The sequence below is a fragment of the Aythya marila genome (assembly GCF_965140915.1).
Source record: "Aythya marila genome assembly, chromosome: 1".
NCBI classification, from domain to species: Eukaryota; Metazoa; Chordata; class Aves; order Anseriformes; family Anatidae; genus Aythya; species Aythya marila.
This window is the reverse complement of record NC_139042.1, coordinates 174,765,177-174,780,362: the sequence shown is the minus strand read 5'-3', so window position 1 is coordinate 174,780,362 and position 15,186 is coordinate 174,765,177. Positions and strand designations below refer to the sequence as shown.

Below are 15,186 nucleotides of genomic sequence, written 5' to 3'. Positions count from 1 at the left end.
TGCTGCATGGTCCACTCTGCTGGAAACTGTTGCAGCAGGAGAGCAAGCATCGCAATTGGTGATGTGTAAATCAGCTCCTTCCCCTGTTAAGTTATGGGCAGCTTTTCTGCTTGATGCAGCGCCTGGGGCCCCCCCGTACTGGTGCTGGGGCGTGCAGCCAGCAGTGGCAATGAGCACCCACCTCCTGCTGCCTGGGTCAGAGCGTTTTGTTTCCCCCAACTGTTTGCTTTGAGGTTTTGAAGGTGCTGAGGGTGGTGGGAGCAGAAAGGGTTTCAAGCTGTGGATCCTTTTCAAGTAGTGACGGACTGGAGGCTGAGTGCTGTAGACAATGATTATCGGCAGCTTGCTTGTGCTGTTTGTGGCAGGATCAGAGATCTGGGCTTAAATCACTGGCTTCAAAGCCATCCTCACGTGTGCGTGTTACTGTTTGGTTTCTCTCACACCATCCTTGCCATTTGTGCCTTGGCTTCTCCCCGTCTGTGATGAGACAGCCAGGGAGCAGGCTGGGCTGACACCTTTAAAAAAAGCAGGGAGAACTGATGGCCTTTTGCAGTCGACGGAAAGAAACACAGAATTAGTGCAGCAAAACTCTCCAAAAGGGAGCGATGCTCATGGCAAGGACTATCCACCTGGCAAGGGAGCCTTAAGGCAGGAAGAAGGCCGGGACTACCTGCTTTTCTCTTAGGAATTAGAGCTTAGTCTTGGCCAATTTGCCAATGGCTGACCACAACACACCGGAAACGTAATCCACCTGTTTCATGCCTGCATGCGGGGCCGGGCACCTTCATCCCCCTGCTCCAGCGAAGGAGCAGCTCCTCCCTGCTCCCTGTCAGCCAGCCACGCTCCTTGTGAGCTCCCCACACTGCAGGCTCCCTGCGTGGGGGTCCCGATGGAGCTTGGGGGGGAAGGGGCAGCAGAGTCACAGCTCCTGTCAGGGAGGCGCTGCCCCACGCCGGAGCTGCCCTCCTGGCCCCGAGCTGTGAAAGTCTGAAGAACTGGTGAGTAAACTCCAAGGGTTACTTTCTTCCCTCCCACTTGCTCGTCTCCCGAAGCATCTAGGAATCCCTGGCTATTTCTGATTTATGCACCTCATAAAAACTAAAATTAGTGGTTGTAGGTTTAATTTCTGCAACATCTCAGGAGTAATTGTATGACAGCCTGCTGCCAAAAGGCCTCGGTTTTGGCTCCTGCAGCCATGTTTCTCTGTGTTGGGTTCCCCTCTGGTTTGGGTTGTTTGCTGTGTGCAATGGCATTGACTGTGTCACTGCCATGCCCTGGGCTTGTGGCACGAACAGCCTGTAAAAGCTCTGGCTGAAGTCTTACTGCTGGCTCATAAGGCTCTGGGAGGTGTAATTGAGCAATACTGGGGGATAAAGATTGTCACGTTCAGTGCTCCAGCTGGTGCCCTCTCCCAGACTCATCTCCTTTTTGTGCAATCAGTTATTTGGGCTTTTTTTTTCCCCATGGGCTAGTGATTTGGTTTTTAATATTCATAGATGCTCCACTGATTATTTTGAAAGTTGCTGCTTCTAAGCACTCTTTAATTAGTGAAATTGGTTATTTAGTATTGTCCTTACCATTGTTTCCTTTTAAAATAAACTGTTTATGAATATTATAATACTTGATAATAATGAAAAATCTTTTACGGAGTGGTTTCATCTGCAGGATTCAGAAGGCGCAAGTCCGTGGGGGGGGCACTTTTAGACTCAAACTACTCATTTTACTGATGGCACTGATGTGCCACGACGCCCAGGATGTGTCTCCTGTGCAAGATACAGACTTGTGAGTTATTTATTTTTAACTACTCTCAAGTGCAATGATCTCTTCATGGCAAAACTGAGTAAAGATTTCAATGGGATCGTACAAGCAGGATCCAGAAGGGCTTTGGCCACATAAACCAGACCAGAAGGGACCTGCCTCCTCAAACTTTCAGTCCTAATGTGCTGCTGCTGCACCTGCCTTTCACCCCCACCTCTGCCCCTCGCGTGCTGTGGGCCAGGCGCCCCCAGGACCAGTCCCTCCCTGGCGGTGCGGGGTTGCTCCGGTGCTCCTCGGGCTGAGGAGCCTCAGGCAAACCTGACGCGGGCCCAAGCGCTGCAGGAGCAGCATTGCACAACCAGCGCAGGGGCCGGGTGCCCATGAGCTCGTCTCCAGCTGCAGGCAACCAGCGGGGTGGCACGGGGAGCCACACGCTGGCTGAAGGGTGCTGAAGAGCTCTTCTGGCAGTAGATGAAGTGGCGGTTCCTGCTGTTAGCGTGCCTGAACAGCTCATGGCCCCTGGCGGGTAGGTGGGCATCAGGCTGACTTACAAACCAGGCAATTAATTTTTAATTAACTGCAGTCATAGAGTCATAGGCGTCCTTTCCAACCTGAATGATTCTAAGACCATGGAGTCCAAGCTTTAATGAATGCAGTCAGTTCCCTTACTTTCCTCTTCAAGACCATCTTTTCAGGTCTGTCTGTCTGTCCATCAGCCCCCATCACAGAGATCCTGACCTGCGTGAGGCACCTGCACACTCACCAGGAGTGACAGACCCCTTCCTGCAGCCAACGTGCCCACCGTCTCGCTCACCCAGCTTCACCACACCAACTCCCAGGCACTTCATGCCTCCAAGTACCGGTCCTGCTTCCGAAGAGTTCTTGGCCTCAATGGCTGGACACCTCTGAACCTCGCTCTCTGCAATTAACACCCTCACCAAGCCGCCTGTCTTGGCCTTCATTTCCACTCTTGCTCATCAAAGCGGTGCGTTCTTTTCCTAATCCCCCGCGCCCACTTCCAGCACACACAGAAGCAAGGCAGGGCCATCCATTGCCACCACAAATATCATCAGAGAAGGGCTACAAAGCTGGTGAAGGGCCTGGAGCACAAGTCCTGTGAGGAGCGGCTGAGGGCACTGGGGTTGTTTAGTCTGGAGAAGAGAAGGCTCAGGGGAGGCCTTAGTGCTCTCTACAGCTACCTGAAGGGAAGCTGTGGGGAGCTGGAGGTCGGCCTCTTCTCACAGGTAACCAGTGATAGGACAAGAGGTGCCAGGGGAAGAGTGATAGGCCTCAAGTTGTGCCAGGGAAGGTTTGGGTTGGAAATGAGGAGACATTTCTTGTCAGAAAGAGCAGTCAGGCATTGGGACGGGTTGCCCAGAGAGGTGGTGGAGTCACCGTCCCTGGGCGTGTTTTAAGGAAAGGTTGGACGTGGTGCTTAGTGACATGGTTGAGTGGGTGACATTGGTTGTGAGGGATGGTTGGACCAGATGAGCTTGGAGGGCTTTCCCAACCTTAATGAGTCTGTGATCACCCAGCCCTAACAGCCAGAATCTAACAAAGCTTCTCTGAACCTCACACAGCAGGCAGGCAGCCGCCTTCGACAGGAGGCTCTTGCACAAGCCCTGTGACAATGTCTGCATGTACCTGGGGAGGCACTTCGGGAAGTACAGCAGGCATAGTCCCAGAAAGTAAGGAGGTGCTTGGAATGAAGCTCCCACCCATCGCGGGCTAGGTTCCCCAGGGGCTGTTTGCACCAAGCCCTTTGTTCAGTGCTCCCACCAGCCAGCACGTGGGACAGGTTTGAGTCCTGGCCTTGCCTGGCAATAACCAGTGCCTGGAGTCACCACTGCGGCAGTTCAGTACACGAACATTTTGCCACATGCATTTATTTCTCTTCAGCTCGCAGCATCTTCAGGCAGACAAGGCAGGGTGAGGGCAGGGTAATTGAAAACAAAGAGTGGGGAAGAGGAGGGGGAGCCCAGACAACACAAACAAGATTAAGTATGCACAGGTATAGAAGTAATAGCAATTAATACTGCCTTCTGAATTAAACCACTTGAGCCAGAATCATTGAAGACCAAACACAGACAACTGCCAGCTTAGTGAAAAGAATTTATTAGAAAATGTTAAGCACTACACAAAACTAGTTCTTAGAGTATTTTTTTCAGTAGACAGCACTCCAGCCTTCTGCTACAAACACCGTATCATGGGCTTCGGACAGCCACTGTGCTCCTAAGACACATCTTTAGGATGAGACATTCAAGCAGCATGCACAGTGAGACAGTGGAAGGAGTGCAAGGAAAATCCTTATCATTTGCATAAGTTCACAGAAAGTATACAGTTTTGTCATTATTTACCTCGAGGCAATTTGGATTGAATGAATTACTGATACCCCAGGGGCAGCAGGTGCACTGTGCATTCCCATCGCTTGCCTTCAGTACTAGTGCATGTAGTACAAGGAGTTTCAATAAATAGAAATACAGCTCTCACACTATTTTAACAAAAACATGACTACAGGGTTAAAGTACGTGCCTTCTCGGGCAGTCACACCAACAGAGACCGTACTGCTCCTCAGGAAGAATAGGAGAGTCTATGTATTAAGGCAATGCATTTTGTCATTTTTGTTTTTTTAAATTCAGCATAGAAATTGTAGCGAACTGCATATTTTCTGGTAAGTTCTGAATAATTTCACTCTAAAAAATAAAGTCACTAATCACATTCTAATCTATCCCATATTCTTCATTAACGTTTTGAAATACAGAGGAGCATCACTACAGTCACTGCCCCAACAACACGGCAGCATGTGATGGCTGATCAGCCAGCCAGGAGCAGCTCTCGTTTGTGCACTCCATCCTTCCTTCCCACCCAACTTCCACCTCTCCTCTACAAGAAAAACGAGACACGAACACGTATCTGGCTCCTGAAAGGAGCTTTATAGCAAGGCTCAACTGTATAGAGTAAAAAGATATATAAAAAGTCATTAAAAATCCAAAAATTCGGAGAAGTAAAATGTAATAAAAATAAGTACGCACGGCGTGATAAACCAGGATAGACATAGCAATTTGCTACATTTTTCAAAAAGTGCTAACCAATTTTAGCTTAAAATAGTTCAAGAGATCATACAAATTGCTACCACAGTGTAAAACTGAATATTTTGAAAAATCTAAAGCCTGTCTTGACTGTAGAAAATGTATTATAGCAGTCTCTAATTTACATAGCATTTTCATTTAGGCACACAAAAATAAATATAGACAGTCAGATGCTTCGTTAAGTCTGCAGAAAGTTACAGTTAAAACCAAGTGATCAACTGCTGTGACAAACATCACATTTGTACAGATCTCTCTCCGTATATAGCCACGTGTGTGTACATGGGTGTCTATCCCTTAGCTCATCCTCAGGCTTCTGCAGAAGCTGCTTAGGAGGTAAGACTGAGTTTTCTGTCTAGAAAAGTTAACTTGAGGAACTACTGGTTACTAGGAGAACAATTATCAAAAACCTCTATCAATACTTTGTGTCAGGATGTTTATTCATGCTTTTGGGCCAGGAGACCTTTGTCAGGCTGAGCCAACACTAAAGGTTGTTACCACGCAGCAGGACTGAAGGGGCAGCGCTGAAGTTTTCACTGTACCCTCAGAGAAAGGGAAAGTCTTCCTATCCCAGAGTAAATCCCAGAGAAAGGTTTCTTCCCTACTCTGAGCTGGAAGGATCCCAAGCTATTTTTCCCAAAAGGGGCTCGTATTTGTCTCAGTATTTCAGCAATCTCCCTGCTGTGATCTCAGTAAAGCATGTGCTACATTAGGGGTAAGCATTCCTCTAGCACTTCTCATAACCCTGGATCTGCTTTTAAAATGCTTGTGGTACCTCTACGAACCTCTCTGTAGAAAAGTGGTCAGGGAAACAAAAGCTGCTGCACTTGACTTCACATTGTGCATTTTCAGTGATAGCAGTTTGGCAATCCATGCTACGTCCCTAGCTAACAAGGGCAAGCATTACACAGCCAAGCCTGGCACAACTGTCAGCCTCTGATCAACTGGCAACCTGGAGACAAATCCCTGCTTTCTTGATCCTACGTGAAGTAACAAGAAACTGGTTCGTGCATCTGAACATCCAACACAGAGCAACTCCCTACACTGTTTCACTAGCTACGGGCAGGATTAGACAGGAACTGGGGTTGTCAGTGTGTAGTGATTGAGGGCTTTCAGCACATAAAAATTGATCAAGTTCATCCCCACTACCTTGAAACAAATTGAAAAACATCACAAAGAAAACCAAGCAGCATAACTTTTATTTGGTGTTACAACAGATGGCACAGTGCCCATGATTTTGGGCACTGAATTTCACTGTTTATGATTTTTCTTTTAAAAATCTAAACAGTTCTTCTGTTCAGAGAACTCCATGTGCCTTTTTATATACACATTGTGACCCCTGCATTCAGCCTGTCCAGTTAACGCTAGAAGTATCTGTCAAGGCAATACATTATTTTATCTTTGCTATAATTAGGGAGAAATCAAAAGAAAAAAATTAATCTGACTGATTACATGTACTGTACATACCTGTTCCAAAACCAATGTACTTAGACAGAAGTTTCTAATTTAATGCACTGTTATTCAAGTCAAAATGCTGTACACCTAAGTATCCACACAATCGTACATTCCTAATGATTCTTCTTTACACCTTTTACTTTTTTAGACATCTGTTTTTAAAAAGGAATAAAGAAGTTGCCCTGTAGATCTATATTTCTTTAAACAAAACATTATATACTACATTGAAAAATAATTTTATCAAAAGCAGATATAAATCACTGTCATGTACAGATTTCAGTTAACGGTTTATGTTGAAATTGCACTTTGCAGATAGAATAAAATTAAAAACTGAAAATGTGTTCTATTTCCTGTCACAGGAGACTGCCTCTTCTGGATTTTTCTTCCGAGAATGTTTGTATTTGTCTACATACGCTTTCACTAGATTGGCCACTTTCGCAGAATTAACTTCTCCGCTCTTGCTATGACAAACCTACAACAGTTTTAAAGAAAAACATGTTTGAAATCCATTTGTTGATTTGCTGTTGCTTCATATTTATTTTCCCAATACCCCAGGTTTCTACATCTCAGAGTAACTCTGGAAATCGTCAAAACTTCCCAAGTACTTCCTAATTCCCATTCAACTCTTTCCATCAATAAATTACATATCCACAAGAGCTTCTTCAGCTTGTGGGAGAAGACAGACAAAGGTATTTTTGCTTTTCCTGTTCCCCCCCCCCCCCCCCCCCCCAGCAACCACCAGTAGTTCCCACGTGGTCAGAAAACCCACCCCAAGCCTGCCTCAACTGAAACATACGCATTTCAGATTTTGTTAACAGATCAACTTACTTTATCCACAGCTTTCCGCACAATTTCTTTATATTCTTCCTTCGTGATGTCTTTATTTTGGTAGAAAGGCTTAATAGCTAGCTTGACCTCCTGTGCTGCTTTTTCTTGAATTAACAATTTCTGATGAAAAACAAAACTGGAGTATTATTTTTTAACGCCTGCGTAAATAATCTCATAGTCAATCACAAATTAAAACTTAACAGATAAAAATTACTATAAAAGACTAGAAAACTATGTTCCCTTACTCATATTCCAGCACTTGTGAGAGCTGCCTATGTTTTATTAAGAACGTAATGTTGTCCCACAGCAATTACAGTAATATCCATAACAGTACTGCTTTAAAAACGACTACTCTAAAAAGAGTCAATTCCCTGTTTGTTGTAGCCTGGAGCTGTGACAAAAGTATCACAGAGATGACAGGATTAAAAGATACACAGAGAAGAGGTACTATCAGTCATATTTTTAGTATCTCAAAATGTATGTGCGTATACAGACAACTTTGAACTTGCCTGGTCCTTCTTTGAGCTATCTGCGGTGGCTTCCACTGTCACACTTGCTTTGTTTTCTCCCGGTTTTACAGCTGGATTAGAGCTTTTGACGTGACTCGATGACGTTGCATTACCAGAACTTGGTCCCTGAACTGTTCCCACGTTTCCCAGGACTGCTGTTGGCGCAGGCAAGGCTGGAGCACTCATGTTATTACTCACATGAGCAGCATTTTGCATACCCTGTTTTAAAAAGTTATCAGGCGTTAAAATACATTGGCCTTCAGTATGACAACATATCTTTCTGCATGTTTCAGCAGCTATTGAAAAAGCACCAAATGCTACACGCTTTGACTCATCAACTCGTTTCCATGCCGTTCATTATCGTGGAAGATACGCAAGTGATACCAGATCTACTCAAAGGGGAAAAAAAGCATGAGAAATAAGGCACCCGCTGTGTTTTCACTGTGGTTGCTAGAATCTGGCTCTGATGGAGATCCCAGCGATACAGTGTCCTGCAAGCAGATGTGGAAGGTGTTAGCACATGGGTGAAGGAACCTGATGACTGCAGAACCTTTTTGTCACAGGAGAGAATAGGAGGCCCATAGCTGTAAATCAGATTAACGTCAAAAAATAAAAGAGTCACCACCTAAACATACATACATACAAAAAAAAAAAAACCCTTAACACACACCTGCATTCATGTCTTATATTACACTGCTTTGAAAACATTCATTGTCATGTTTGTTACTGGCTTTAACTTCCATGTGAATTTCAAACATGTAAACACCTACGGCCTAACGCAAGGGAGGTGAAATGCTGGCTGAAGCACCAGGGTCTGTTCTTAAGGAAAAGCCATTTACTACACATTTCAAAACATCACCAAAGGGTACCATGAACACTGTTCAGTTTCTCAATTTCTTCAGAATTTCTTCAGAAATTGAGAAATGAAGTAGATCTTGGCAACTCAAATGGAGACTGTTTTTAGCAAAAGCCAGGAATGTTTCTGGCAGGCTACCCTAAATGCTTCTTCCCCGTCCCACCCTAAGTAATCAGCATTACTTTTTTCAAGTCTGCATGTATCTAGATGAAAAATAATGATTTGATTGAAATCCTGGGAAAAGAGGCAGATAATCAAACTGCTATAATCGGTATACTAAACCTTGCCAGTTCTCCATCTTCGTCTTCCTTTGAACAAGGCAGGAAAGCTTGGAGCCCTGAAGTATTTGTTAATCTGTAATTGTGCTACCACCACGGACTTACTCAATGCAAGCTCAAAGGAAAAGCAGCAGGAACTCCCCACGAACGTTCAGATTCACGGACACCACTCCACAGAAGATAACAGCAACAGATATACCAGGGGCTTTCTTAACACATACCTGTATTTTGGAGCAGTACACAATTGCTATACAATCGTACCTATTGCTGCACTAGATGGTAAATTTTGCAGAGGTTCACAGCCTGCACTCTGCCTTCCTACATTTTAGAAATAAAACATACTGGATTTCCAACTGTGAAAATATTTTAATTACAGACAGCAGGCACAAATGAAATCAACAAAGAATCTACAACCATTTTAATTCAAACAGTACCTTACTGTTTTACTTTCACTATTCAAGTATTCCCCATGGTACTTAGGTTTTTGTTTGTTTTTCCTATGTGGGTATGAACGGTCAACAGCAGTTGAGAGTGAAAAAAGTATGTTAGCCATTTATCAATTCATTTCAATTATTTTTTTTTCAGAGGCATTGCATAAAAACAAAGGTTTAGAACTTGTTATTCTAGAACTTTTTTTTTTTTTTTTTTTTTTAAATTTGGAAGGAAGGGGAAAGCATTTCAGGTTACATCAGGAGGCCTACAACAGAAGAAAAGCACAAACCTCAGTCAAGCCCTTAAGAACCCTTTGTACATCACAGACATGGCATTACATCTTGCATGGCCATGCATTCTCTTGGAAGTTGTTCATTTTCCTTCCCCTGATATATAAACTCCTAATATAAACAGCTGGGTACAGGAGGAGCTCACATACACAAAGACTGTTTTAAGCTATCTTGGAAGGCACAAAGAGTTGGTCTGGTCTGCCCCAAGCACAGCTGAGTTTTTGAAACTGGAGAAATGAAGCAAGAGTTAGGTCTCAAACAAAGCATACAAAACCAGGAGAACTGGGCAAGAAGCAGCAAGGAAAAGGTACCAGAGAAAACTTAGAACTTATTAACAAAAAGGCTCAAAAGATTAAACAACAGAGAATGTGGCAGTGGGGGTGGTAGTGGTGGAGCTGCTGAGACAGTGACAGCTGGAGAATGGAAGTGCGGAACAAACCGATGCCATGCAGGACTTGATGATAGTTTTACTCTGCTCAAACAACATCCCAACGGATGAGAACTGCAACAAAGAGGCTGAGGTCATTTCCTACACACTGCTGAAAGAGGATTCAAGAATTTTCTCCAGCAAAACCCCGATTTTGAAGGGGAAAACTTGAAATTACCTTTTTCTCCTTAGTTCTGGAAACAGGGCAAGGGACAGTACTGAATAAATTTTTCAGTGTTCCATTACCAGCTGGAACATCTCATTACCACAAAACCAAACAAAATCAGTTGTGGTGTTATGTATTATTTAAAAGGTACAGCCCCCAAAAACTTCTCATGTCCTTGTGTATACTTCCACTTAAAATTTGATGTGGGGTGGGAGAGAACAGGCAAGAGAGAAAGAAACTGCAAGTATAAATTTATCAAGTATATAGAACTAAATTTAAGAAACCCTTAACTCATGTGTTGCCTCATTGCTGCTCTTGCCAAGGCTTCTGATAAAGCATACCTGCAATTGTTTTCCATCTTGCTGTGAAGCAATGTAGTTGACTTGTTGAGATGGTGGGGGTGGAGGTGGAGGCGGAGGTAATCCCTGAGACAAATTTGTGGGAGCAGCTACCTGAACGAGAGGCACTCCGGCGTGGAGATGCATGGGCATCGGAGGGTGGATGTTGAAAGGACTGCGTTGCATGTTCATCATGGGAGGATGGACACCCACGGGGTACGGAAACATATTCATGGGTTGGTGCTGTGCGTTCACCTGCGGCATTACGTTCATCTGCTGCTGCATCATATTTACTGGTAACTGAGAGCCATCACTTTGCTGGTTGCCTTGGTCTTTGAGGTTTGGATCTGTCCAAAGAAAAACCAGACCGTATGTAAAACAAAATATGTATTTTATTAAGCAAAAAGTGGAACCACTTGTCTAAACTCTTCACGAAGTATAGAGTATCAAAGAGATTTCTCTATTTGAGTATTTTAAAGATACTGCACCACATCACTCATCACACAGCACTCATCACCAGACAAATACTAGTTTGAGTTTAAGAAGGTCAGCTTACTGTGGAAGCCTGCATTTTGAATTTTTATTTTCTTTACTTGTTCCCACAGGACACCTAATAAATTGGTCCATCACAACGAAACAGGATTTCTCCCGAAGAACAGCAACACAACTCAACTTATCCAGATTCTGCAATTTCAGAAGTTTAGTCTTATGTTATCACATACACTGCTTTCTGCTCCTCTTTGCCCAGGTTATACACACTCACTGTAGCTTTTTCTGGTATCTACAGAAATACTCTGCTGTGTGTTTTCACTGAATAATAAATCACTCTCAACAAACTTTAAAAACATTCATATTCAGAAAGAGTTGTTCAAAAACTTTGCAATGGTACAACAGATATAGCCTGGAAGTAAAAATAACCTCATGAGATGGCACTTCTTTTAAAAACATGGTTTTACTATCTCACTCCACCTTCAACAGAAGCTAAAATGTAAGATGTAGGTATAAACGGCGAGAAATCCAAAAAGTCAAGAAACTGGTTCTGAGAAATGGTTGATAGGTTATGGTTCAGATGCATTTCCCTTCCCTCAGAATCCGTCCCTGGAGAGCCCTCTCGCCTAATTCAAATGGACTTAAAAACTTATTCTGTGCCCCAAGTCACTGCTTTTTAGTTTGTTTTCTTTTTATTATTATTATTCCCCCCCCACACCTAGCCTGCTTGCTCCAGTTTTGAGAGAACACTGTATTGCTCTCATCTGAATTTCAGGTTCCAAAAGTTAGAATGACTGTTACCAAACTATAGAACATGTTACAAGACGCACAGTACTTGCAATTAAAGGTTTGATAAATTTTCCTGCAGCAAATTGAAGGTTGACAAAGCTTCCTTAAAACTAAGAAGCCTTTGATGCAGTTACCTTTGAAAAGCAGAATACATAGAATGAAAGAAAGCAAGATGACAATGGGAAAGGACAAGTGTTGTTGCTTTTACAACTGGATTTTATGATTTTTAAATACAATTCACTCGTGCCATTTACTTCAGAGCATTAACGATCTGTGGATGTCTTCTTAGCTATTTAGAACCTGTCTCAACTACAGTCAACTGATTTTCTACCAAAAAGTTTATTTCTATTAGGGAGCTACCTTTTAGTTGTAAAATACTCAAAAATAATAAAAAACAACAACAACTAGACTGACATTTGGAATTTAGAGGAATTTTAATGCTAAAGTAGTTTTTTAATGCTAAAGTACTTTTGCATTAGTAAACTCCTCTTTTTTAAAAAAATAAAGAGGGAAAAGCTTATTTAGAAGCAAGAAGCACAAATCTATGTTGTTGATCTGCACAGTCAATTGCAAATCTTGTTGAAAAAAAAATTCCTTTTTTAAAACGTGGGCAGATGCTATATGTACCATACACACATATTGCAAAGTGATCACAAATTCATCCCAGTTTATTTTGAAGAACTAAACAACTATGAAGACAACATGAATAGAATTTTACTTATCTACTGAATCTGCAACCAACCTTTCTTTTAAATCTAGGAATACCTTGTTCAGGTGTCTCCTCTTCTTGTCTCATTCCCCATCCAGACTGTGGGCTTGGAGAATTTCGTCCTCTTCTTGAATAATAATTCTGCACATCAGCAGGTAAAGTCTTTCTCACAGCCCAGCTGGAGGCAGATGTCCACCCAGATCTATCAGCAGGTGTATCAAAAGAATAATCCTGCTCATTCTTATGTTTGTATGGCTGATGTTCTGAGAACCTTGTAGATTCATTCCCAGAACCATTTGAGTTCCCTGAGAGAGGTTTTCTGTTTTGCCAGTGATTTTCACTCTGGTCTCCATACATGAAACCGCCTCTGCCACGTCCACCTCTGCCACGGTGACCTCTCCCTCGATTTGGAATCCAACCTGAACCAAAGTTTTTATTCCAACCGTGTCCTGAATTATCATGTCTGCTATCTTCCCAATGTGGTTTGTCTCTCTCTCTGTTCCTGCCCTCAGGTACAGAATTTATCCTTTCCATTACCCAGTCTGGACAATCATTCCTCCGCTTGTCTGAAGAACATTGTTCATCACTGTTTTTTTCTGTATTGTCCTTCTCTTTAAGATTTTCGTTCTGTTTCTCTTGATCACTTCTTCTGTATCGATCATTTCCTCTGGGACTCCTCCAGCTGTCATTTGCCCATCTCTCTTTCCGTCGAGGTGAATGACCATCCCTCTCATTTCTAGAGGACAAAAACCCTTTATTTCTTGTCCTAGATCGTGATCTCGACCTAGATCGTGACCGGGACCTAGACCATCTCCTGTTTCTTCTCTCTCTATCACGATCTCTTCTTTGACCATCTCTATCACTGCTTCGAGATCTAGATTTTTGCCTTGGAGATGAATCCCTAGTTCTTGACCGAGAAGATGATCTCCTGCTTTCCCTGACATTCTCCCTCTTTGGAGATCGAGATGGCGCTTTTTTCTCATCTTTGAGTGCCTCTCTTTTTGGAGACCTAGATAAAGATCTCCTTCCCTCTCTAACAGTTTCCTTCTTTGGTGATCGGGAGCTCCTGTCTATGGTTCTCTCCCTTTTAGGAGACGGTGATTGAGATTTCCTGCCTTCTCTTCTAGAAGGAGACCAAGTTGTTGATGGAGAGTGAAATCTAGACCTTCTTGTTCGAGTCTTTTTGTCTTTTTTGAGTTCTGACTGACACTCTTTTTCTTGAGGAACAGTTTCATCTTTTTCATCAGAAGGCCCTGAAACTGATGTACAGTTTGCTGCATCACACCCTACGGAGTCCATTTCTCCCTGCTCTGTCGTTTCAGCCGGTGGCAACTGTTCAATGTGAGGCTCGTTCTGGTCACTGCAAAATGAGTCGCAATCCATTGGTATCATTTCATTGTTATCTTCTCCAAAATGTTTGTGTTCAGCATTTACCTGAGGTGACTCCGAAGTTCTACTCTCTTCACCTTCTGGTACGGTCTTCTCATTCAAGGATTGTTCTGATGTACTGTCTGTAGGAGTATTGCTTATTAATGTATCTGGTTCTTTGTCTTGAACAGTTTTAAAGCTTTGAATATTTGTACTTGCACAGTCTTCTACTGTTTTTTCTTCTGCCCCAGAATCATCTACTTCTACAGCTTCTGTATGTTCTGTTTTTTCTTCTGCCCCTGAATCATCTATTTCTGCGGCTTCCGTATGTTCTTGCAATTTACTTCTGGGGCTCTCTAACGGCTGATCTTGTTCCAAAGGTTTAGGATACTCCAGCAATTCATTTTCTGGACTATCTATTGACTGTTGTACTTTTGTCAAAGTATCTATGTTCTCCGGTAATTCACTTTGAGGACTGCACAATATCTGATCTGATTTTTCAGATGTTGCATGGTCACATACCTCATCTGTGGAACTAGCTCTTATTTCCATTTGTTTAATAGTGTTTTCACAAATATCCTGATTCTTAAGATCTACATTTTTTTCAGTGAGACCTTTTACTTCAAATTCCTGACTTTCTCCCCCTGAAGTTAGTACTGGAGGTTCTTGGACTGAAAAACTTGTATCTGCATCGCCTGAAGTGTCTTCATCTTTGCCATGTTCTCCTGTAGTTTCCTCAGTTTCCGTATGTTCATTACAGCTTTCCAGTCCATTGGCAGATTCTGTTTCTGCATCATTTTTCTGTGGAAGGCTTGCACTACTGCTTTCATTATCTGACTGCTGGTCTTTATCTACTGTTTGAACTGCTTCAGACTCAGCAGTGTCGTCATCATCTACTGAATCACTGGATGACTTTTCAGAACGTGCAGAACTTCTCAGTTTCTTTTTAGCCAGAGGTGTTTGTTGTTTAACTATTCTTTTAGACTTTCGTTTTGGAAGAGCTTTCTCTGATTCTAAAGAAGATTTATTCAGAGGCTGGTTGTTGCCATCAGGGGCACTGCATCCAGAACTGCTTGACCGAGGTGAGCTCCGAGACTGACCCAGAGTCTCGTTTTTAGTGTTCCGTGCAGACCTTCTTCTAGGAGTAGTATTAACTGCTTTCCTTCTAGCTCCCCTAGTGCCAGATGAACCTGAAGCTTGTTTTTTCTCTTCTCCTTCTTGGGTACATGCAACAGCATATCCTTTGCCTAAAGATAAAGCAAAATACATTAAAGTTTAATAATGACCATTTACATAAACAGAGTTAAGAACATAATTTTATGTTCTCCCCTTAAACAGATACTCTCATATAATGCAGTGTAAGAGTCAGTATGAAATACCGCCAGAGCTTAAGTAGCTAAATACCAGG

The 15,186-nt window shown here is 42.9% G+C and overlaps 1 protein-coding gene across 2 annotated transcripts in view; it reads right to left on the bottom strand.

Moving 5' to 3' along the window:
* Window positions 1–6,024: 6,024 nt before the first annotated feature.
* Window positions 6,025–15,186, bottom strand: part of SCAF11 (SR-related CTD associated factor 11) — a 45,490-nt gene continuing 36,328 nt past the window's right edge. Inside the window, exons 11-15 of one of the 2 annotated variants that reach the window (XM_082755100.1) lie at window positions 12,467–15,025; window positions 10,427–10,770; window positions 7,637–7,855; window positions 7,128–7,247; window positions 6,025–6,771 (exon numbers count right to left, since the gene is read on the bottom strand). In XM_082755100.1, the coding sequence (XP_082611226.1) occupies window positions 6,643–6,771; window positions 7,128–7,247; window positions 7,637–7,855; window positions 10,427–10,770; window positions 12,467–15,025 (3,371 nt within the window). In that variant the 3' untranslated portion in view covers window positions 6,025–6,642. The remainder of the gene's footprint in view (window positions 6,772–7,127; window positions 7,248–7,636; window positions 7,856–10,426; window positions 10,771–12,466; window positions 15,026–15,186) is intronic. The other variant, XM_082755101.1, reaches the window with a different exon arrangement.